Genomic DNA, 24,184 nt, shown 5'->3' with positions numbered 1-24,184 from the left:
GTGGTCTATACCCCGCGCAGGCAGCAGACTTTCCAGAGATCGCGGTGTACGGCGAGGTAGGTGTTGCCTGGGACAGGCCAGAGCACCGGTGCTAGTCACCCTTGTGCAGAACACTACCTTTGTGTGGAGGAGGTAGACCATGTGCATGTATATATCTCCAGTGCAGAATTAGTTCAGTTCACCTGGTAAAGATTGTTTGCCATCTTGAGTCACAGGGCCCTGAATTCAATCCAGGATCCACTGCAGTTTTGAGGGAGTGCGGCTTTGCTGTTGGGTGTAGCTTTTGGGATGCACTGTTATAATGAGGACCCACTCGGGTGGTGGAAGTGAAGGATTCTACTGCATTATTTTATTTTCAGAAATGAAACGTGGGTATTGCGGTTTGAAAAGAAACTTTCCCCTGCTGCATCTCTAAACCAGCCCAGTTCGTCCCCTCCCCCCACTGCACCACACAACCAGCCCAGCTCTTTCCCCCCCACCCACTGCATCCCAAAACCAGTCCAACCTGTCTCTGCCTCCCTAACCCATCCCTCCCTCCCACCCCAAGCCGCACCTCCAGCTACCTACTAACCTCATCCCACCTCCTTGACCTGTCCGTCTTCCCTGGACCGACCTATCCCCTCCCTACCTCCCCACCTACACTCTCTCCACCTATCTTCTTTACTCTCCATCTTCGGTCCGCCTGCCCCTCTCTCCCTATTTATTCCAGTTCCCTCTCCCCATCCCCCTCTCTGATGAAGGGTCTAGGCCCGAAACGTCAGCTTTTGTGCTCCTGAGATGCTGCTTGGCCTGCTGTGTTCATCCAGCCTCACATTTTATTATCGTGGGTATTGCTGGCTGGGCCAACATTTATTTCCTGTCCCTAGTTGCCCTTGAGCTGCCGCCTTGTACAGCTCCAGTCCTTGCCCTATAGTTCCACGCAAGGTGTCCCTTGGGGAGGGACTTCCAGGATTTTGACCCAGCAACAGTCTGGCCTCTCCAGGTCCATAGTTGAGCACTTAACAAGAAGGACTGTAATATTGAACTTTATTTCTTTACTTTCCTGCCTTTGTTTCGTTTTAGTTTATTTTTCTGTGTTTTAAGATGGCGCTGGAGAGCGGTGACTGTGTAGAACACTTTTCACTGTACTTTGTAACATGACAATAAAGAATGAAATCAAATAAAATCAGGATGGTGAGTGGCTTGGAGGGGGACTTGCTGATGGTGGTGTTCCTATGTATCTGCTGCCCCTGACCTTCCAGATGGAAATTTTTGCTGTTTTTTGGGTAGTACTATCTAAGGATTGTTGGTGAATTTTAGAGAAGAGCCAATCAGATCTTCCTGGTGTGCTGGGCAATATTTATCCCTCAGCCTACATCACAAAGACAAATGAGTTGCCATTGTGGATGTTACTCTGTGCACAAGACTACTGTCCAACAGCACAGAGAGACCAAAGACAGCAACTCAGTCAATGCTGTTTCCCCATAGTCCTGCACATTCTCCCCTTCTTGAATATGGTCCAGTTCCCGCTTGAATCTATCCATCCATTCAACCTGCCTCCACCATACTTTCAGTTGGTACATTCAAGGATACTAAACCCATGCTGTGTTTAAAAAAAAACTTCAGCTCATGTTGTGATTGCATCTTTTGCTGATTGTCTTAAATCTGTACTGCCTGGTCCTTGATCAATTCTGTTAGCTCCTTAAACAGAGTGGTTTACTCAGCTATTTCAGAGGGCAATTAAGAGTCAACTACTGCACTGTGCATTGGGATTTGCACATATGGGAAACAAAGTAAGGATAGCAAATTTCTTTCTGTAAAAGACATTGATGAACTGTTGTAGTCATCATGGTCATCCATCCAGATTTATTAATGAAATTTGGATTTGACCAAATACTGTTATAATTTTTCAGCCATTAGGCTGGACGTCCTGATTACTAGCCTAGTAATGTTACTACAAAGTCACTATCTAACCCAAGATCTCACTTCAGTGACACCTCATTGGCTGTAAAGCATTTCAGGATATTAATAGTCATGGAAGGTGCTAGGTGGGACTTGAAGTAGAGCTAATGACAATGCCACTATGTCATAAGAGCCTAGGTCCAAATTCTACTATCAAGCCATCAATGCAAGTTTGCTTTGTCTAAACTGTCTTCATCTGCTGAGTATTTCCAGCCTTATAATTTTTATTGAGTCAGATGTTTTTCCATTCAAGCCTAAGTCCCCAATTATCAATTCTTATTGGTTTTACTATCAAGTGATTTATTGTGGTGATTTGCTTCATTGCTGTTTGTAGACTCTTGCTTTAAAAATAACGGTTTGCATTTCTTTAATAATTGTATCCTCAGAAAATCGCAAACACTTTGCAAACAGTGAAAAGTTTTGAAGAATAATTACTGCTGTAGGTTATTGTTTAATGTGCACTGTAAGTTCCTGCAAACAGTAATTAGCTAAATGACAAGATCATCTGTTTTACTGAAGTTAGTTCATTGAAGCCACCAGGGAAAACTTCCTTGTTCTTCTCCATTGTGCGGTGAGTTATTTTCCCTCTATTTGAAAAAGCAGATACAGCCTCATTTGAATGCCTCATTCTTTGGTTCGTTTTGTTCAATAGCATTCAAGCGTGTTTCCTTTGAACTGGTCTCTTGCAACATATCAGGGGCACAGAGGCTAGTGAAAGGAATTAGATTTATTTTTGTGGGTTAACCATGTTTGTGTGTACTTTTGATCTTGTAGTTTTTAAATCTCAAAGAATTATTCTTGATTGGAATCTGCTTGTTAGATTGTAGAACAAGACTATTATTTGTCAACCGAGCCATTGCAGAGACGGGCAGCCCTACATACGGAACATGCTGTTTGTGTGTCGGACTCTCCTCATCGCTCTGAATGCCACTGTCAGGCAAACACTCAGACTGAGCTGCCTTGTGAAACCTGCATTCCCATGCCCCAGGAGATGTTTCTGCCAGATTGTCCAACCTGGATTTCGCTGGCCTCCCTCTGCCATCCTCCTTGCTGGCACACCAAAGCATGTGCGTGCCTACATGGCCAGCACAGAAGTGGTGGAAAGACTCTTTGCGCAGAGCTCACTGCAAGACTACCTGAGGAAGCTGGAACAGGAGTATGAGGAGTCTGTGCAGAGGCTTAATGCCACTGAGGCTTCCCCAGGAGAAGTGGAGGGGGAAAGGACAAGGCTGCTCAGGAGGAGAGTGACTGAGCTGGATCCGGTGGTAATGGAACTTCAGCAGCTGAGGCTCAAAATGCAGGAGTTGCAGGACATTCAGGCACTGCTAAAAGGTGAGGGAGACACTTTATTCACTGTGCTTCCAGGCTTGTATTACACTTAAAGCCGTTTCTCATGAGTCCTGAACAATTTCTGCCCTTGCCCCACTTCCCCAGCAAACTCTTCCAGCTGACTTTGGATGACACCAGGGAGAGATCATGTGTAATCATGTTGTTCTGATCATACAGCCACCTACAATTCTACCTGTGATCATAGTTTGTGAAACATTGACTTGTATTTATATAACTACTTTTGTGTTTCCAAAACATTTTGGAGCCAAAGGAGCACTTTTGAAGTTTGGTAAGGTTGGAGAGCTAGCAGCCAATTTGCACACAGCAAGTTCCCACATGCAGCAATGTGTTTTTTGTTTATTCCAAGTGGAACTTGGGTGTTGCTGGCTGGCCAGCTTTTATTGCCAGTCCCTTGGTTCCTTTGAACTGAGTGGCTTGATAGGCCAATCGGTTCATGTTGCATAAACCACTACGGCCCCTGTCCACATGGTTGAAATACAGTGAGCTCCTGTTGAACTATCACTATGCTTTTAACTCTCAATGATATCTGAGACAGGAGAATAACATGCAGAATCTTTCTTTCAGATGAGGATATTGATTTGAAGAGACTTGCTGAAAGCGAAGAGTGTTCATGTCTGGAAACCATCCACACTCTAAAGTCCAAGGTAATAACCAAACAAGAATGTGTTAGATTACTGGAAAAGTGAGAATCAGGAAATAAGAGAAAAGTGTTGGTTTGTCAAACCTGCCACTTCCAACACTTCTTCATCTCATAGATTCTCGGGATAAGACAGGAAGGGCAACAAGGGACTCGAAAAGGAGGAGACCGTGTCTGAAGAATTGGATAAGGGTTTCAGCTGTAGCTGAGCTGGGGGAGGGGTTGGAGATGAGCTACGTAATATAGTTGGAAGTGGATAATGTTGGCAATTGAGTAGGAAGAAATTCACAAACTCAGCTCAGGTTGAAGGAGTTGGTATCAGAAATCAGGACCATATCTCAGATCAAAATAAAAAACGAAAGAACTGCAGATGCAGTAAATCAGGAAACAAGACAGAAGTTGCTGGAAAAGCTCAGCAGGTCTGGCAACATCTGTGAAGGAGAAAACAGAGTTAATGTTTCAGGCCCAGTGACCCTTTCTCAGAACTCAGTTGCAAAAGGCTGTTTGCCCAATTATGCTTTGCTAGTTTTTTGAAAGAATTACCCAAAGAATTGAACTCCCCCTTCACTAAAATCTGGCAAACATTATTTTAAGTGGTTATCCAGTTCCCGTTTGAATGTTTTGATTGAATCTGTTCCCACTGCCCTTTCAGGGACAACATTCCAGATCACAACATCTCACTGAATAACATAATGTCATCTCTCGTTTTCTTTTCACCAATTATCTGAAATATGTGTCCTCAGGTTACTGACCCTCCTGCCATTGGGAACAGTTCATCCCTCCGTATTCTAACAAAACACCTTTACATTTTACACACTTACTTCAATCTCCCCTGTTTAAGAAGAATAATTCCAGTTTCTCCCTCAGTCCAATATCATTGACCATTCTCACCAATGTTGCATACAGAAAGATCCAGTAGAATCAAATAATATAATTCTGCTATTTGAGAGAGAATGCCAGATAGTGCTCCATTCGGACCTTCTTAGAGTAGTATGGGATGTTCTTTTGTCTGTGAGCTGAGTGGCTTACTAAGCCATTTCAGAGGGAATTGCGAATGAACTACATTGTGTGTCAGAACTCTCATGTAATCCAAACTGGGTAAGGACAGCAGGTTCCCTTCTCTAAAGGAAATGCGACTTCTTTTTTCTGCTCCTTGTCACTGTTACTCAAACATGTTTAATATTTCAGATTTTAATCTAGTAGCTGCTGAGATGGAATTTGAACCCATGCTGCCAGACCATTAATGTCGGTTATTAATCCAATTGTATTAAGGCTGTAGCATTGTCTCTCCCATTGTGCCTTTGATTTAATAGCTCAACTGAGCATGGCTGTCAGGTCCTTTAAAGCTACAGTGAGAGCTCAACCTCCATTGGCCTTCGACTTGTGCTTTCTGACCCAGTGCCAGCATGGCCAAGCTAATATACTGAGGAAGAGAGGAATAGGGTTGGTACTGTGCTTGGGGTCCTTCATGGCTGGAGGGAATATTGGAAAGAGTCACAATGATGGAGAAGGATTCTGCATTTGCCTCCACAGGTTACAATGGGGAAAGTGTTTAGATGTCCGGGCCTCGCCATCTATAGCTGGTGAAGTTAGTTTTCAAATTTTGTTGAAACTTTGCTTTTCTTTCACTTCTGCCCTCCAACCACCTCCCCTACACCCCCCCACCACCCCAACCCTCTTCATTTCAGATAATTTCACTCCTGATCCCCCCTGAAGAAGCAGACAATAATGATCTGATTCTGGAAGTGACTGCAGGAGTCGGGGGACAGGAGGCCATGTTGTTTACTGCCGAAATGTTCAAAATGTACCAGAACTACGCATCCTACAAACACTGGCAGTTTGAAGTTCTGGAGTACTGCCATAGTGATCTTGGTATGCATGCAGTTCAAGAAGGAAGTTCACCACCACCTTCCCAAGGGTAACAAGTGCTGGTTACACCAACACTGCTCACAACTATGGAAGTATTAAATGACAACAGAACCTTGCATTGTCTGCATGGCCTTGATGGAGCACTGAGACCTCAGAAGCTTTTAGAACTGAATAACATTACAGAGATAGGGAGTCTCATTATCTCCCTGACTCTGTGAACTCTTCCAGCCATACAGCTTTCTGTGATCGCTATGCTCCGTCATTGTGGTTTACTGCAAGTACCCCATTTTAATCACTCTGCTTGTTGGCTAAAGAATATGTTACAAGAACAAGAATTTGTATTTAAATAATAAGGGCTGTGGAAGTCAGTAGGTCTGGCAGTATTTGTAGAGAGAAATGGAGTGAATCGTTTGAGTCAAGTCACTAAGCATACCATCCTGAAACATTACCCCTATTTCACTCTCCACAGATACTGCAAGACCTGCTGAGTATTCCCAGTACTTTCTGTTTTTATTACACATTTCCTGCATTTTCAAGATTTTTGTAGCGCCCTTAATGTAGTATAAGATCTAAAGGCATCATACAGGAGTGGATTTGTCACTGAGTCCCAGAATAATCCAGCAGATGAAGTGACTAGAAGTTTGAGCTCAGAGGTGGATTTGGAAGCAAACAGAAATGTATAGATTTAGGGAGTGAACTCCAGAGCTTGGGACCAGACAAATGGTGAAGTGATGAAAATCGGGGTTGGAGGTTGGGGAGATGCTCAAGAAGATTGGAAGAGTGCAGTGATCCTGCAGGATTGAGGGCTGGTGGAAGTTACAAAATGGGAAGGGACAGGCCATGGCGAAACAGAGAAGCGATGGCCTAGTGGTATTATCATTGAACTATTGATCCAGAGATCCAGATAATATTTTGGGGACCCGGTTCAGATCCCATGATGACAGATGGTAGAATTTGAATTCAATAAAATATCTGGAATTGAGTCTAATGATGACCATAAATCTGATTGTTGGGAAAAACCCATTTGGTTCAATAATGTCCTTTTAGGGAAGGGAACTGCCACCCTTACCTGGTCTGCCCTAAATGTGCCTTCAGACCTACAGGAATGTAGTTGATTCTTAACTGCCCTGTAGGCAATGAATGCTACTTGGCCAGTGATGCCCTCATCCTGTGAATGAATAAAGAAAATAAAATGTTAGTATGTTTTATTGTTTTTGAAAGCTAGTGTTAAAGGTGGTCTTTAAGACATTAGAGTCAGAAGTCACACAATCCCAGGTTACAGTTCAACAGGTTTATTTGATATCTCAAGCTTTCGAAGTGCAGCTCGGTCATCCAGTGAATTTTACCTGATGAAGAAGTAGTGCTCTGAAAGTTTGTGATATCAGATAAACCTGTTGAACTATAACCTGGGGTTGTGTGGCTTCTGACTTTGTCCATCCCGGCGCCTCCACATCGAGGCTAATTTAGACAGAGAGAAAGAAGAATTTCTTCTCTCAAAGGGCAATGAACCTATTGACTTCTTTACTGCAAAGGGCTGGGTCATTAAATATATTCAAAGTTGAAATAGATTTTTAATCAGTAAAGGAATCAAGGGTTATGGGGATAAGATAGGAAAGTGGAATTGGGAATTATCAGGTCAGCCATGATCTCAGTGAATGGCAGAGGGACCGCATGGGCCAAATTGCAGAGAAAACCTGATGGGCTGAATGGCCTGCGTTTGCAATTGTGGTGTTATTGTTTTACAGTTCCTGTAAGCTTGTATTAGAAGTTGTTTTTTCACTTCACAGGGGGTTTACGTCACGCTGTAGCTAGTGTGAGTGGCCCGGAGACCTACAAGCACATGAAGTATGAGGGGGGAGTGCACAGAGTTCAGCGGATTCCCAAAACTGAAAAACAAGGCAGGACTCACACCAGCACGATGACCGTGGCCATCCTACCGCAGCCCACTGAGGTACCCGCAATCTTCTGAGCAATTGGAACCAAATGATGACCAAGCTGACAGCAGCCCAAAGGACTGACCAAAAGTTTGATTGTCTTAGAGGTGGGCAGCTTGAGGGACGGAGTTGTAAAACCTAGGGAACTGAAGGCAAGCCACCATTTGTGATGTAGTTGAGATTGGGAGAGTACGAAAGGCTAGCTCTGATGGAAGGTCACTTCCTGAAATGTTAACTGTGTCTGTCTGTCTCTGTGTCTCTCTCTCTCTCTCTCTCTCTCTCTCTCTCTCTGTCTGTTTCTCTGCTGAGTATTTCCATCATGTTCTGCTTTAACACCTGAGTTAATGCTGCACAAAGGCCTCAGAGGGTTAGATCCAGAGAAAAGCTCCCTTGGCATTGCTCCCATTAAACATACCCAGGACAGGTACAGCACAGGTGAGATACAGAGTAAAGCTCCCTTGACATTGCTGCTACTAAACCCTTGCAGGACAGTTGTAATATGAGGTTACATACAGAGTAAAGCTCCTCCTAACTTGCCCCTCAATCACTCCTAGGACAGATACAGCATGTGGTTAGATTCAGAATGGAGGTCCTTTGACACCATCCTAGTCATTTGACACTGTCCCATCAAACACTCCCAAGGCAGAGACAGCATGGGGTTAGATACAGATTGAAGCTCCCTCCATACTGTCCTATCAAACAGTATCAATCTGGAATATGTTTTCCAGTTGTGTAATCGTTCTTTTACTGACCTAGTTCAAATCTAGCCTGCTTGAGAATTTAAATTCAGTTTATTAAAAGTCTGGATGTATCAGAAATAGTCTTGCAAAACATGAAGCGATAGTACTTATCCATTGTTTCCTATATGTGACTTCATCCTCACACAAGCGTCTGACTCTTGATATCCTCAGATGTGGATTTGGCCACAGGATGTATCACCTTATCAAGTGAGAGACGTTAAACTGAGTCAAAAAGGAGGGGAGAGAGAGGCAGAGTGGCGTGGTCAATATATTGGAGCCTGGACATCTCAGGGCACAGCCTCCAGTAGAGGGACTGTGGACATTGGAGATAGCGAGTTTTGAGAAGATTTGTAGCTCAGGTTGAGGTTCTGGATGTGAGTTTGCTCGCTGAGCTGGAAGGTTAGTTTTCAGACATTTCGTCACCATTCTAGGTAACATCATCAGTGAGCCTCCGACGAAGCGCTGGTGTTATGTCCCGCTTTCTATTTATCTGGTTAGGTTTCCTTGGGTTGGTGATGTCATTTCCTGCATTGGTGATGTCATTTCCTGTTCTTTTTCTCAGGAGGATGGTAGATTGGCTCCAAATCAATGTGTTTGTTGATGGAGTTCAGGTTGGAATGCCATGCTTCTAGGAATTCTCGTGCGTGTCTCTGTTTGGCTTGTCCTAGGATGGATGTATTGTCCCAATCAAAGTGGTGTCCTTCCTTATCTGTATGTAAGGATACGAGTGATGGTGGGTCATGTGGTTTTGTGGCTAGTTGATGTTCATGTATCCTGGTGGCTAGCTTTCTGCCAGTTTGTCCAATGTAGTGTTTGTCACAGTTCTTGCAAGGTATTTTGTAGATGATGTTTGGTTTGCTTGTTGTCTGTATAGGGTCTTTTAAGTTCATTAGCTGCTGTTTTAGTGTGTTGGTGGGTTTGTGGGCTAGTAGCCAAGCCAAACAGAGACACGCATGAGAAATCCTAGAAGCATGGCATTCCAACCTGAACTCCATCAACAAACACATTGATTTGGAGCCAATCTACCATCCTCCTGAGAAAAAGAACAGGAAATGACATCACCAATGCAGGAAATGACATCACCAACCCAAGGAAACCTAACCAGATAAATAGAAAGCGGGACATAACACCAGCGCATCGTCGGAGGCTCACTGATGATGTTACCTAGAATGGTGACGAACCGTCTGAAAACTAACCTTCCAGCTCAGCAAGCAAACTCACATCCAGAACATTGGAGATGTGCAGGAGGCTGGAATTAGATATACTGTGGATATTTGCTGGACAGAGTTCATTTTTACAGAGCTTTTCATGTGTGGAATGAGCTTCCAGAGGAAGTGATGGATGCAGGTACAGTTATAACATTGAGCAGATATTTAGATAAGTACATGAATTCAAAATGTTGGGAGGGATGTGGGCCAAGCACAGACAGGTAGCACTAGTTTAGATTGGGATTATGATCGTCATGGGCTGGTTGGACCGAAGGGTCTGTTTGTGTGCTGTATGACTTGGATAGACAAATGGATATAATACATGCCTTTGCTTGTCTGATAAATCAGTACTTTTGCTATCAGATTGATATGACCATCAACTCCAAGGATCTGCGGATAGAAACAAAACGTGCAAGTGGTGCTGGCGGTCAGCATGTGAACACAACGGACAGTGCGGTGCGCATTCTGCATATCCCAACAGGTAACGGCAGTCCCTTGTTCTCACCTAAGTTTACACCTGTAGTATGGTGGGTCCACTTTGATTTGCAGTTACTGGAGGATCCTGACTGTGTCAAAGTAATCATTGCATCCTTTGCTCAGGTTATGAGGTGAAGGAGGAGCATTATAAGTCCTGAATGGGTATGGCCATTGAGTTGGGAATATCAAGAGATATGCATTGGATCAATATCTGATAATACTTGTCTGTCAAGCTTCCTACATTATGATGATAATTATGTTAATTAAATGTATGTAATTGGCTACTTTGGGATCACAAAATCTGAGTGCATTCATTCTAATTCTGCTCCGTTCTACTGCTTGGCAGGTGTAGCAGCTGAATGCCAGCAGGAAAGGTCCCAGCTGACAAATCGAGAAAAAGCAATGCAGATGCTGCGAGCGAAATTATACAGCATGAAGCTGGAGGAGCAGAATAACCAGAGACAATATGCTCGCAAGATTCAGGTGCCTCTGTGGCCTTGTTTTCAACTCCCTCCGGGTTCTCCCCATGCTCCTGCTATGTCTTCTGACTTAAGCGAGTTCCATTTTCACAGTAGCCCGCTCCCTCAGCCAAGAATGCTAATCTGCGTGGGTGACTGTCTGGACAGGTGATTGTTGGGCTGTTTGACCTTGGGAGGAATCACAGGCAAGCCCAGTCTTGGCTTTTATGTGAGTTATGCAGGAGTCACTCCAGTGGGATATTTCTCTGTTCTTTTGGATCCCTCATTCAGTGTTTTTGCCACATTCGCAAAGGGAAATAACCTTCCCACATCTTCCCTGTCGTAAGTGCAAGTCCAATCTACACGACCTCTCCTTGTAAGGCAGTCTCTTCTTACCTGGTATCAGCCGAGTGAACCTTTTCTGGACTTCTTAAAAATTATTTCTTGGGACGAGGGCGTTGTTGGCTAGGCCAGCATTTAGTGCCCGTCCCAGAGGGCAGTTAGAAGTCAACCACATTTCTGAGAGTCTGGAGACAGTTGCTGGCCATACCTGGTAAGGATGATAGATTCCTTGCTTAAAGGACATTAGTGAACCAGGTGGATTTTCCCGATTTTAAACAACAATGATTTCATGGTGATCATTAGAACTCTGAATTCCGGATAAAATATACAATAAAATTCACTACCGCACACAAGCAGGTCTTTAGGCCCACCAAAATCGGGTGCTTATTCCCCAACACCACCCCACAGCCCTACAGCACCTTCCCCTGTAACTGGCGAAGGTACAACACCTGCCCATTTACTTCCTCCCTCCCCTGTATCTAGGGGCCCAAACATACCTTCCAGGTAAAGCAGCACTTCACCTGCACTTCTTACAATCCAGTCTACTGCATTCGCTGCTCACAATGTGATCTCCTCTACATTGGGAAATGAAGTGTAGACTGGGTGACCGCTTCGCAGAATATCTATGTCCTGTTCACAAAAAAATACCCTGAACTACCTGTTGCCTGCCACTTTAACGTACTACCCTGTTCCCTGGCCAACATCTCTGTCTCTGGCTTCCTGCAGTGTTCCAGTGAATTTCAATGCAATCTGGAAGAATAATGCCTCATTTTCTGCTTGGGGGTCCCGCAGCCCTCCCAACTCAATATCGAGTTCAATAATTTTAGGGCCTGAACTCTCTCATGTCCCAGCCCCCCACCCCACACACCAGGCCTTGTTATCACATAGTCTGCCATCACTGGTTGTTAGTCACTAATAGTCTCCTTTTAAAACTATTCACCCTCCCAGGTGAATCGTATCAACTGCTTTGTTTGCCCAGCTGCCCTTCTCCCTCATAAAAACCAAAAGAACTGCTGATGCTGTAAATCAAGAACAAAAACAAAGTCGCTGGAAAAACTCAGCAGGACTGGCAGCATCTATGAAGTTAAAAACAGAGTTAACATTTTGGGCCTGGTGACCCTTCCTCAGTTCTGAGTTCTCAGACCTGAGCTTTTCCAACAACTTTGTTTTTGCTCTTCTCTGTCTTTAGGCTCTATTCTATTGTTTACTTTCTCCCCCATTCTTCCCCCGCCGACTTTGGTCTGCATATAAACTGACATTTTCCCAGCCACCATCAGCTCTGAGGAAGGGTCACCGGACCCGAAATGTTAACTCTGTTTTTTCCCTTTACAGATTCTGCCAGACCTGCTGAGCTTTTCCAACAAAGTTGCTTTTGTTTCTGATTTAAAGCATCCACAGTTCTAACTCGTTTTTTCTCTCCATTGATGCTGCCAGACCTGCTGAGTTTCTTCAGCAATTTCTTCCCTTGTTTTGTGGCATTAATGGCTTTCTCATTATCACGTCCTCTTGTCATTTAACCAGTGTTATGACAAATATTCTATTGTGTTTGTTCACCTGGCTCTGAATTTCCTTAAAGACTACTCATCCCTGAAGTCATCCAATTCCATTGAAAGGTCATTGACTTGAAACATTAACACTGAGTTTGCTGTCAGTCCTGCTGAATTAGAGATGTTGACTGAGGGATAACTATTGGCAAAGCACTGAGATTACTTCCCTTCAAACGAAAACCAAGATCATTCCCAACCACTGGTTGGGGGAGGGGCAGATTGAGCATGGTGGCTCAGTGGTTAGCACTGCTGCCTCACAGTGCCAGGGAACCAGGTTTGATTCCAGTGTCAGCGTTGTCTGTGGAGTTTGACATTCTCCCTGTGTCAGCGTGGGTTTCATCTGGGTGCTGTGGCTCCCTTCCACTATCCGAAGATGCGCAGGTTGGGTGGATTGACCATGCTAAATTGCCCACTGTGTCCAGGGATGTGCAGGTGAGGCAGATTAGCCACGGGAAATGTGGGGTTACAGGAATAGGGAAGGGGGCAATTCAGGGTGGGATGCTCTTCAGAGGATTAGTATACCATTAATGAGCTAAATGGTCTCCTTCCTTCTTTTAAGGGTTCTATGATTCTCCCTGTAGTGTGTTATTTAAATAAAAAGAAGACCGCAGAAAGCTGCGGAACAGAGGGATTTGCGAGTCCTCATCTATGATTCATGAAAAGTTTGTGTCCGTATTCAGTGAATCATTAATAAAAACAAATGGAATGTTGAACTTTATTTCAAAGGAAATGGATTAAAGAAGTAGAGAGGTTTGCAAAAATTATACCTGGCTCTAGCCAGACCATGGCAGAAATACAAGGATCTGTTTTGGGTGTCTTATCTAAGGAGACATATGCTGGCATTGGAGGCAGTCCTGGGCCATTTTCTGTGCAATAAACCTCTGTGACGATGAGATTTAAGAGTGAGATGAAGCTAAATTTCTTCTTCTAATAGGGTAGCAAATCTGTGGACTTCTTTACTGCAGAGGGCTATTGAGGCTGTGTCGTTAAGTTTTTTTTTTTCAAGGCTGAGATAGACAGATTTTTAATCAGGAATTGAGGGTTATTAGGATAAAGTGGAAGAATGGAGTTAAGGGTTAACAGATAAGTCACGGTCTCGTTGAATGGCAGGACAAGATTTGATGGGCTAAATGGCCTACTTCTGCTCCTGTATTTTATGGTCTCATAAGAGATGATGCACCTTGACAGTGCAGTCCTCTGTGTTCCAGCGTGGATGTCGGTACTCAAGTCCTTGAGTGGAAATTCCTAACTTTGTGACTTATAGACAAATCACAGCTGATAACCTTGTTAAAGTTTAAATATCTTTAATTCCCTTATCAAAGAGCATTTAATATTGATTCTGCAGAATTTAAGTAAGATTTCCAAGTAAAACCTAACAGAGAATTTGCATACCCTATTGTAAAAATAGTATTAATGCAATCATGCACTCCCAGGAGTTATCACGGATGTGAGATTACAGTCCAGTCTGGAGCTCTGAGACACCAGGACCTTTTCCAGTTTAGCAGAAAATGTTAAGAGGATATTGATTAGTTTGAAGTATCAAGGGATGTGAGTAAAGTGAAACTCCACCATGATCTGATTGAATGGCAGCATAGGTTAAAGGGGATGAATGGCCTTCTCCCCTCCCTGTATTCAACACTAGGGCAAGGTTCTAATGCCTATTGAGTGCCTACAGTTAGCTTGCAATGAGATGTTTGCACTGGGAATATTGTGACACAGGAATAGGATGATGTACATTTAGCCCCTCCAACTTGTTTCACCAACATTCACTTAAATCATAGCCACTCTGCACCTTCATATCATCTACCCATCCTTATTGTGTATACCCTAATCTCTCATTACAAAATCTGTCACGCAATTGTGAAACATTTAACTGACACAGAATCTCGGTGGCATCATGTGGGGAGAGAGTTCCTGATTTCGACTGTGTTGTGTGTGAGCAGGCACTTCCTGACATCCCTTCTGAATGGCCTAGAACATAGAACATTTATCCAATGTTATCAAATTATCCTATCAAATTATCCAAGATTCCAAAACCCTCCCTCCTGCACCATTCCTGTAGCTACGTGTTCAACTCCTCTCTCTCCCTATTCCTCGACTCACTAGCACGTGGCACGGACAACAAACCAGAGACAACAACTCTGTTCGTCCTAGCTCTCAGCTTCCATCCTAGCTCCCTGAATTTCTGCCTTAAATCCCCATCTCTCTTCCAACCTATGTTATAGGTGCCAATGTGGACCACGACTTGGGGCTGCTCTCCCTCCCCCTTTTAAGGATCCCAAAAACACGATCAGAGACATCACGCACCCTGGCACCTGGGAGGCAACACACCAACCGTGAGTCTCTCTCGTCCCCACAGAACCTCCTATCTCTTCCCCTAACTATGGAGTCCCCAATGACTAATGCTCTGCTCCTCTTCCCCCTTTCCTTCTGAGCAGCAGGGACAGACTCTGTGCCAGAGACCTGTGCCCCACTGCTTTCCCCTGGTAAGTCGTCCCCCGCAACAGTATCCAAAACGGTATACTTATTGTTGAGGGGAATGGCCACAGGGGATCCCTGCACTGCCTGCCGATTCCCTTTCCGTCCCCTGACTGTAACCCATCTGCCTTTTTCCTGTACTTGAGGAGTGACTACCTCCCTGTAACTCCACTCAATAACCCCCTCTGTCTCCTGAATGATCCGAAGTTCATCCAGCTCCAGCTCCAGTTCCTAACGCGGTTTTCGAGGAGCTGGAGTTGGGTGCACTTCCCGAGATGTAGTCAGCAGGGACACTAGTGGTGAACCTTACCTCCCACATTCTGCAGGAGGAACATTCAACTGCCCTGACCTCCGTTCCCATTATTCTAAATTCCCAAGACTTAAAAAAATAAAGAATAAAAAATAAACTTGTTACCTTACTAATCAGGCACACAGCTTTACTTCTAGACTTATAGCTCCTTTATTCTGGCATCCCAAGGCAGAGGGCATAATATCAGTCTGTCTAAGTTGTGAGTGATCTGCCAACTTACTTCTCCAATTCTTTTGCCAGATTGGGACCAAGGGAAGGTCGGAAAAAATTCGGACATACAACTTCCCTCAAGATAGGATTACAGATCATCGGATTGGCAAGTCATTTCATGACTTGAGGACTTTCATGATGGGCGAGAAGCTCCTGGATGAAATGGTTGAAGATCTGAAGGGCCTGGCGGACAGTGAATCCCTCCTCGAGTTACTGGAACAGAGCGCATCAAAGCAGCAAAATGAACAAAGGCATCAGTGATGTCTCAGGGCTCTTTTTAAACTCTCAATGAAAAGGTACCCCTTACAGTTTGATTCAGGTCCATGTAGAATTCCATTACCTTGACCTTCAGCTGTTTCTTTTGTCATTTCAACAGTTTCCTGTAGTCAGTTCTGGAACTTCACATCTAACAGCGCTGTTGGTGTATATTTCTTGTATGGACTGCAGTGATTCCATTACTCTCAGCTAATTGAGCACAAGGGAGAGGCAATAAGTACCAGGCTTGTAATCAAACATAAGTGAATCAATAAATATTTGCCAGTGTTGACAATTCTAATAAAACCCTCTGATGAAGGGTCTAGGCCCGAAACGTCAGCTTTTGTGCTCCTGAGATGCTGCTTGGCCTGCTGTGTTCATCCAGCCTCACATTTTATTATCTTGGATTCTCCAGCATCTGCAGTTCCCATTATCTCTAATAAAACTGGTGTCTGGTCTCCAGTCGACCACCTCCATAACCCACAGATGTGTAAGTTAGATGGACTGGCCATGCTAAATTGCCCATAGTGTCCAGGGATGCACAGGCTAGGTGGATTAGCTAAAGGAAATGTAGGGTTACAGGGACAGGGTAAGGCAGTGGGTCTTGGTGGGAAGCTCTTCATGTGGGTCAGTGTGAACTTGATGATGGGCTGAATGGCCTGCTTCCACAGTGTAGGAATTCTGTGGTAAACCCGTGCTCATCTAAAAACCTGCTGCCAGAGTCCAGCTATCATCCCTGTGTCACTGACTTCCGTTATTTCCTGATCTGGCAATGCTTCATTTTTTTTTTAGATCGTAGGGCGGCACGGTGGCTCAGTGGTTAGCACTGCAGCCTCACAGCGCCAGGGACCCGGGTTTGATTCCAACCTTGGGCGACTGTCTGTGTGGAGTTTGCACATTCTCCCCGTGTCTGCGTGGGTTTCCTCTGGGTGCTCCGATTTCCTCCCACAGTCCAAAGATGTGCGGGTTAGGTGGATTGGCCATGCTAAATTGCCCATAGTGTTCAGGGATGTGTAGGTTATAGGGGGATGCTTCAAGGGGGCGGTGTGGACTTGTTGGGCCGAAGGGCATGTTTCCATGCTGTAGGGAATCTAATCTCATCCTTGTTTTCAAATCCCCTTTCTATCTCTGTAATCTCTTTTGTGGACCTCTGCAGTCTCTCCACTCCTCCAATTCTGATCTCCATTTCTATCCCAGTTTAAATTGCAGCACTATTGGTGGCTGTACCTTCGGTCACCCAGGCCCAGAATTCCTGGATTACCCTCCCGCTCCCCTAAATCTCCTGGCTTTGCTTTTCTTCTTTTAAGGTGCTCCTTAAATTTTCCCCTTTAATCCAACTTTGTATTCCTCTGTGGCTCCCATCAATCTTTCTGTGATAACAATCGCAAGTTGCTTTAGGATGTAGTCCTGTATTAAAGGCACTTATAAATCCAAGTTATTTTTGAGGATTTAAACAAACTAGGAGTAAATAGCGCACCCTCTGGCTCCATTAGGATAATGCAGCAATTCAAGCCAGGAAGTACTAGGCTCCACGACTGACATGCTGAGGTAGCAAAAAGAAGTTGCTGGAGAAACTCAATAAGTCTGGCAGCATCTGTGGAGAATAATCAGTTACCATTCTGGATCCAGTGACCCTTCATCAGAACTGACTGTAGCTGGGAAAAAGCTAGCAGATATACTGGCGGTGGGGCCAGAAGGAGTCATAGCATTTCTACACCACAGAAACAGACCCATCAGTCCATGCTGACTAAGTTTCCCTAACTAACGTAACCCTACTTGCCTGCATATGGCCCACATCCCTCCAAATCTTTCCTATTCATGTACCTGTTTAAATGTCTTTCAGATATTGTAACTGTATTTGCATCTGTCACTTCCTTTGACAGTTCATTCCATGTATGAACCACCCTCTACATGGAAAAGAGTTGCTCCACCGGTCCTTTATAAATCTTTCTTCTTTCATCTAAAAATATTCCCCCTAGTTTTGAACTCCTGCACCCTAGGGAAAAGACCCCATGCTATTTGCGTTAGCTATGCCCCTCTTGATTTTGTAAATCTCTCTAAGGCCACCCCTCACTTGTACAGAGGGAGGTGTCTCTTCTGTGCTATGTTCTGATCTGCCCTGGGTCTGGGACACCACAATCTGCCTGAGATGCTGCTGTGCCATCTTATAGATTTGTGGATGGCTCCTTGATGTGAGGGATGCCGGCGCGCGCGCGCACACACCCACACACAACCCTTGGTCAAATGCCATCATCGGCTGTCCCTCCAGTTCATGGATATGGCTACCCCATCCCGTGGTCCTGCTACAGGTCTTTATGTGAGTAAACATGACGATTCTTGACTCATGGATCTTTGGGCACAACGGGCAGGAATTCCTGTGTCATCAAAGAGCATAACAATGGTAATTACTATGAGTTCAGATGAAAGAATAATGTTGTATTGCCATAGTCATACCAAACCACAGGACTGCCTTTGAGACGGGTGACTGGTGGTGATTAAACCTGAGGGCCACGATGTCTCAGGCGACTGGAGAGGTTTGGAAGGAGAGTCCTTTGTGGTAACCTCAGCCAGTGATGGGAATTGAATCCACACTGTTGGTATTTCACTGCTTCGCAAATCAACTATGTGACCAACTGAGCTAAACCGACCCAAATGAAAGATTGAGCGCGTGGGAGAGGTATCAGGAGAGATCGGGAAACAAAACAGTAATGTACCTGCACTTACAGTGAACTTGTATGAACATTTTTAGTAGCAGCTCAGTTGTAATGGTGGATATTCAGCTATCTCAAAGCCCATTGAAGCAGAGTGGAATCAAGCCATTGTCAATTCCAAGGGACTGCTAAAGATTTTTTCTGGGTCTGTGTAAACCTGAATGCAGATAACGACCTTAATCTACTTGATAAGAGGTACAAAGGTATGTGAATTAAAGGTCAGAGGTAGGATGTGGCTGAATTTGAGCTTACTTCCTCATCAAGTAAATTGGCAGCTACCTTGGGATGAGAATCATAGGGCAGGAATAGACCACACGTCCCACTGTGCAGACTGTCCATTTTGCATTCTGTTCAAATCAATGAGATATCAGGCATTATCCAAGAAGGGGAAAGACTGGTGGAGCTGATCAATCAATAGGATTAGAAAATAACTCCCCAACCTTTGCACCACACCCTCAGAAACCAGCACAGCTTGATGTGAAGGAGATAACAGGAACTGCAGATGCTGGAGAATCCGAGATAACAAGGTATAGAGCTGGATGAACGCAGCAGGCCAAGCAGCATCTTAGGAGCAGGAAAGCTGATGTTTCGGGCCTATTTGGTTTATTTGAGGTGGTGAGGAGGATGGTTTTGGCAGACAGAGTAGATATGCTTGTTTGCTTTAAGTATCAAACTGTGCAGCCCAAGACAGAATAGCTCAAAACTTACTTCTTTGTTAGTCAGTGTCAGGGAGGAGGGGAAGATCTGACAGTGATGCCTTTTAGATCAGTAAGAATGCTCATGTTAAATAAGTCATGGAAGAGAGTCTACACACTGTTCCATTCATTACAACAGCAACTTTGCATTGATAGAATCTCAAAGTAAAATTCAGAACAGAATGACATGGAGCCAAGGACGGGTTAAGAGAATTGATTTGACAAAAGAGCTTGAGGAGAGGGTGGAAGAATTTGGAAATGGATTTTCAGAATATGGGGCTGAGCCAGTTGAAGACATCTCCAGCATTTTGGGACTCACGTGAGGCCAGAGATTTGAATCTGAGAAAGATATTTTAGAGGGAACAAGCAAAATACAGTCTAACATCAGAGCAGATTACAGACAAAAGGCAGAAGTGAGAGGATTTTTAAATGATATTGAAGAATGCAGGCATATGTGTGGATCAGCAATGACACCATGATGAGTGAGTAGGTGTAGATGTATTGAAATTCCCAATAAGCTGGAAACTTAGGCAGAAAAATGTAGAGCTAATGGGACTTGTCTGTTGTTGGAGTAGGATACTACCTTATCAGTATACGTTCAGTTGGATGTTCGTCAATCCTGGAAATACTTTGAAGAAAGAAAGTAGCTTGAGTTAAGGAGATTTGGGCAATTCTAGATCTTGGGGACAATTGAAAGCATGGCTGACAATTAGTAGAGTAATTAAAAATCTAAAGATGTTACAACTAAAGGAGCACAGATTTCAGACAATTATGGGCTGAAGGACATTAGAGACAGAGAAAGCTGAAGCCATGGAGGGATTGAAAACAAAGCTGAGAATTTTGATTCTGATGTGTGTTTTAATTTGGAATGAGTGTAGATTAGTGAGGGATGTTAGTGAACAGAATCCAGCAGCAGATGCATGGAGCGACCATACAGTGCTCCAAATAAGTCACCATCCCGACTTGGAAATGTTTTGCTGTTTCTTCACTGCTGCTGGGTTAAAAACACACCCTAACAGTAGTATTACTAATTATGGTAACAAACGTGTGGATGTGGGTTTCAGCAGATGAGCAAAGTCAGGGGTGTGGTTGGATCATGTTGTGGGGATGGAAATAGGCTATTTTAGTGATGGAATGGATATGGCATCAGAAACGTACCAAGTAGGCAAATGTGACACCAAGGTTTTAAACAGACTGATTACGTTTCAGGAAAAAAAACAAATAAAACAAATGCAACTTAACAAGTCAAGCCATATTCTTGCACTCATATTTCTGAAGTTGAATGTTTTATTTTCTTTTCTGATAATAGGTCTGATGGATACTCGTGTCATTTCAATGGATAAGTGCAGCAAAACAAATATCCCAGTTTACAGTCTTAGTAGGTGTCCCCTTATGTGCAATGTTTGATCACATCTCAATTTGCTTAACTTACTGACAGTGTTAATGGGATGGAGACTTTTGGTACTTACCTGTCCTGAGGGCAAGCTGTCCTCCAAATGCTGAAATCACCAGACTACCCCGTTCAAATTTGACCATGGTTGCTCCGCCCGCCCATGTTTTGGGATTCAGCTTGCAAGCTCTGAGGAAGCGTCACTTGACCCAAAACTTTAGCGATGATTTCGGTCCACAAATGCTGGCAGACCTGCTGAGCTTTTCCATCAATTTCTGTGTTTTGTTGCAAGGTTTGAGATTGGCTTTCAGATTGTCTGTCTGTGTCTTTGCATTTAAGTTTGGGATGCCCTATGCTCACTTAGCTGGAGAGTACTGCCTTTGGAATGTAAGAATCCTACCTGTCACACCACAAACACAGAAAAACTGAGCTCTGATGTGCATATTCTCCTTGCCCTTGTATGCAGCTGTATGAAGATGTATTAGCCAAATTATTCATTTTATAATATAATTGATTATATCTTGAACTTTTAATTACTCTCTCTACAACAGCAACAATGTTACACTTAGAAAGAACAAGCAGCTAAGAATGGAGTTACCAAGTCTGCAACACTTTCAGAGATGGCTCACGTCTCTTTGGTTTACGGGTGACAGAATATGCTGGACTTGAATGTAAAGTCGGGAGCAACAGCCCTTTGCACTTCACAGAGATTTCTTCTTTGAGGATTGTGAAATCGTGCAAATCTTTACCACAGAGGGCAGTTGAGGCTGAGATGATAGACAAATTTTGAATCAGTAGGCAAACCAGGGATTACAGTGAAAAAGCGAGAAAGTGGAGTTGAGTGGCATTAAATGGCACAGCAGACTCGCTGGGCTAAATAGGTCACTACTGTTATACCATAAGACAGAAGTTTCGTTTGCAAACAAAAATTATTTATTTGTTATTTAAGGAACCAAGCTGAGTTGGTTCTGACACTGATCCATGTATTGCAGAATCACAACATTCGAGTGGTGCAGAAGCTGGCTGCTTGGCCTGCATATTAACTTGGTGTCAATCTCCTGCCTTTTATCTGTAACCCTATAAATGGCGTCTATTTAAATAATAATTTAAATAACCATCCATTACTCCCATGATTGCCTCAATTGCCCCACCCCCAACACTTCAAGGCTGTGCATTCCAAATCCTAAGTACTCACTTCCTTTTCCCCCCTCATCTCAAATTTTCTTCTTTTGCAAAACACTTTAAAAATGTGCCCTCTGGTTCTCAATCTGTTTGCAAACATAAATTGTTTCTCCCTATCTACTCTTTCCAGACCCCTGATGATTTTGAAAACTTCTAACAAATTTCCTTTTAGCCTTCTCCTAAGGAAAACAGTCCCAATTTCTCCGGTCTCTCCATAACTGAAGTGTTGCACTCTTGGAAGCGTTCTCATAAACTGCTTCTGAACTGTGTCCAATGCAATCACTTCTTTCTTATATTGTGGCAGCCAGAACTGTACGCAGTAGTCTAGGAGAGGTCTAACCATTGTTTTATATAAATGCATCATTACCTCCTGGTTCTTGTACTTTATCTCCCTATTTATGAAGGTGAGAATACCATATACTTTATTACCAGTAACATATATATACTCGGGTCTCTCTTAGGCCGTTTAGAAATAAAACTGCATTACAAAATGTCTCTTCATGTTCATTGTACTAAAGTGCATCACTTCACCCTCCTCCCCATTGAACTTCATCTGCCACCTGTCTGTCCACTTCCCAACCTGTCAGTGCCTTTTAAGTTCTACTGTTTGCCTCACTTTATAATTCTCCCAATTTTTAGTGTCATGTGAAAACTTTGAAATTTTCCCTTGGCCACCAAGATGTAGATCATTTCTGTATATCAGGAAAAACAAGGATTGCAACACCAACCCTTGGAAAACTTGACTGCAAACTTCCTTCCAACGTGAGAATACTCAGCAACCAATTACTCGCTGTTACCCATCCCTTAGATAATTTTGTATCCATAATGCTACTGTCTGTTTTATTCCATGACCTGTAACTTTCCTCGCAATTTTATTATGCAGAACAGTACCGAACACCCTTCGGAAGTCCATGTAAATGGCAATAACAGCCATGTCAAACTTCTACATCTTAATAAGACACCTTAACAAATGCATGCTGACTCTCTGAATCGACCCACGTTTCATCATGCGACTATTAATTCTATCCTGAATAGATGTTCCCAGCAGTTTGCCGCCACTTAAGTTAACCGCGGTTTGATAATGTAGTCAGTAATATCACCTCCCTGTTTAAGAACAAGCCTCGTTGTGACGAGGAGAGGAGTAGGACGAAGAAAAAAAATCATTGCCCCCTCCTAACTGTATCATAACATGGCATTTTGCACAAACGTCACTGTCGGATATTTTGTCATGCCACCTGACATTGCAAATAGATCTTAGACAACACCACAGTTGGAATAAAATGTGAGGCTGGATGAACACAGCAAGCCCAGCAGCATCTCAGGAGCACAAAAGCTGACGTTTCGGGCCTAGACCCTTCATCAGAGAGGGGGATGGGGTGAGTGTTCTGGAATAAATAGGGAGAGAGGGGGAGGCGGACCGAAGAGGGAGAGAAAAGAAGATAGGTGGAGAGGAGAGAATAGGTGGGGAGGTAGGGAGGGGATAGGTCAGTCCAGGGAAGACATAGACAGGTCAAGGAGGTGGGATGAGGTTAGTAGGTAGGAGATGGAGGTGCGGCTTGGGGTGGAAGGAAGGGATGGGTGAGAGGAAGAACAGGTTAGGGAGGCAGAGACAGGTTGGGCTGGTTTTAGGATGCACTGGGTGGAGGGGATGAGCTGGGCTGGTTGTGTGGTGCAGTGGGGACGAACTGGGCTGGTGTTGGGACGCAGTGGGGGAAGGGGAGATTTTGAAGCTGGTGAAGTCCACATTGATGCCATTGGGCTGCAGGGTTCCCAAGCAGAATATGAGTTGCTGTTCCTGCAACCTTCGGGTGGCATCATTATGGGACTGCAGGAGGCCCATGATGGACATGTCAGCTAAAGAATGGGAGGGGGAGTGGAAATGGTTTGCGACTGGGAGGTGCAGTTGTTTATTGTGAACTGAGCGGAGGTGTTCTGCAAAGCGGTCCCCAAGCCTCCGCTTGGTTTCCCCAATGTAGAGGAAGCCACACCGAGTACAATGGATGCAGTATACCACATTGGCAGATGTGCAGGTGAACCTCTGCTTAATATGGAAAGTCATCTTGGGGCCTGGGATCGGGGTGAGGGAGGAGGTGTGGGGGCAAGTGTAGCATTTCCTGCGGTTGCAGGGGAAGGTGCTGGGTGTGGTGGGGTTGGAGGGCAGTGTGGAGCGAACAAGGGAGTCACGGGGAGAGAGTGGTCTCTCCGGAAGGCAGACAAGGGTGGGGATGGAAAAATGTCTTGGGTGGTGGGGTTGGATTGTAGATGGCGGAAGTGTCGGAGGATGATGCGTTGTATCCGGAGGTTGGTGGGGTGGTGTGTGAGAACGAGGCGGATCCTCTTTGGGCGGTTGTGGCGGGGGCGGGGTGTGAGGGATGTGTTGCGGGAGACGCGGTCAAGGGCATTCTCGACCACTGTGGGGGGAAAGTTGCAGTCCTTGAAGAACTTGGAAC

The 24,184-nt window shown here is 44.3% G+C and overlaps 1 protein-coding gene across 3 annotated transcripts; it reads left to right on the top strand.

Moving 5' to 3' along the window:
- On the top strand, positions 1–22,191 carry LOC125455056 (peptide chain release factor 1-like, mitochondrial). 3 transcript variants are annotated; one of them, XM_059648758.1, is made up of 8 exons: positions 1–56; positions 2,762–3,273; positions 3,856–3,935; positions 5,617–5,800; positions 7,585–7,748; positions 10,043–10,160; positions 10,503–10,639; positions 15,532–22,191. In XM_059648758.1, exons 2-8 carry the CDS (start codon positions 2,829–2,831, stop codon positions 15,760–15,762), a joined length of 1,359 nt encoding a protein of 452 aa, XP_059504741.1. In that variant the 5' UTR covers positions 1–56; positions 2,762–2,828; the 3' UTR covers positions 15,763–22,191. The 3 variants fall into 3 exon arrangements, with proteins under 3 accessions (XP_059504741.1, XP_059504742.1, XP_048392531.1); XM_048536574.2 differs by lacking the exon at positions 1–56 and adding an exon at positions 2,438–2,512; XM_059648759.1 differs by lacking the exon at positions 2,762–3,273 and having other exon boundaries at positions 9–56.
- The last annotated feature ends 1,993 nt before the right edge of the window (positions 22,192–24,184 follow it).

This window comes from Stegostoma tigrinum, chromosome 9 (genome assembly GCF_030684315.1).
Source record: "Stegostoma tigrinum isolate sSteTig4 chromosome 9, sSteTig4.hap1, whole genome shotgun sequence".
In the NCBI taxonomy this organism is placed as follows: domain Eukaryota; kingdom Metazoa; phylum Chordata; class Chondrichthyes; order Orectolobiformes; family Stegostomatidae; genus Stegostoma; species Stegostoma tigrinum.
This window is presented reverse-complemented; position numbering and strand designations above follow the sequence as displayed.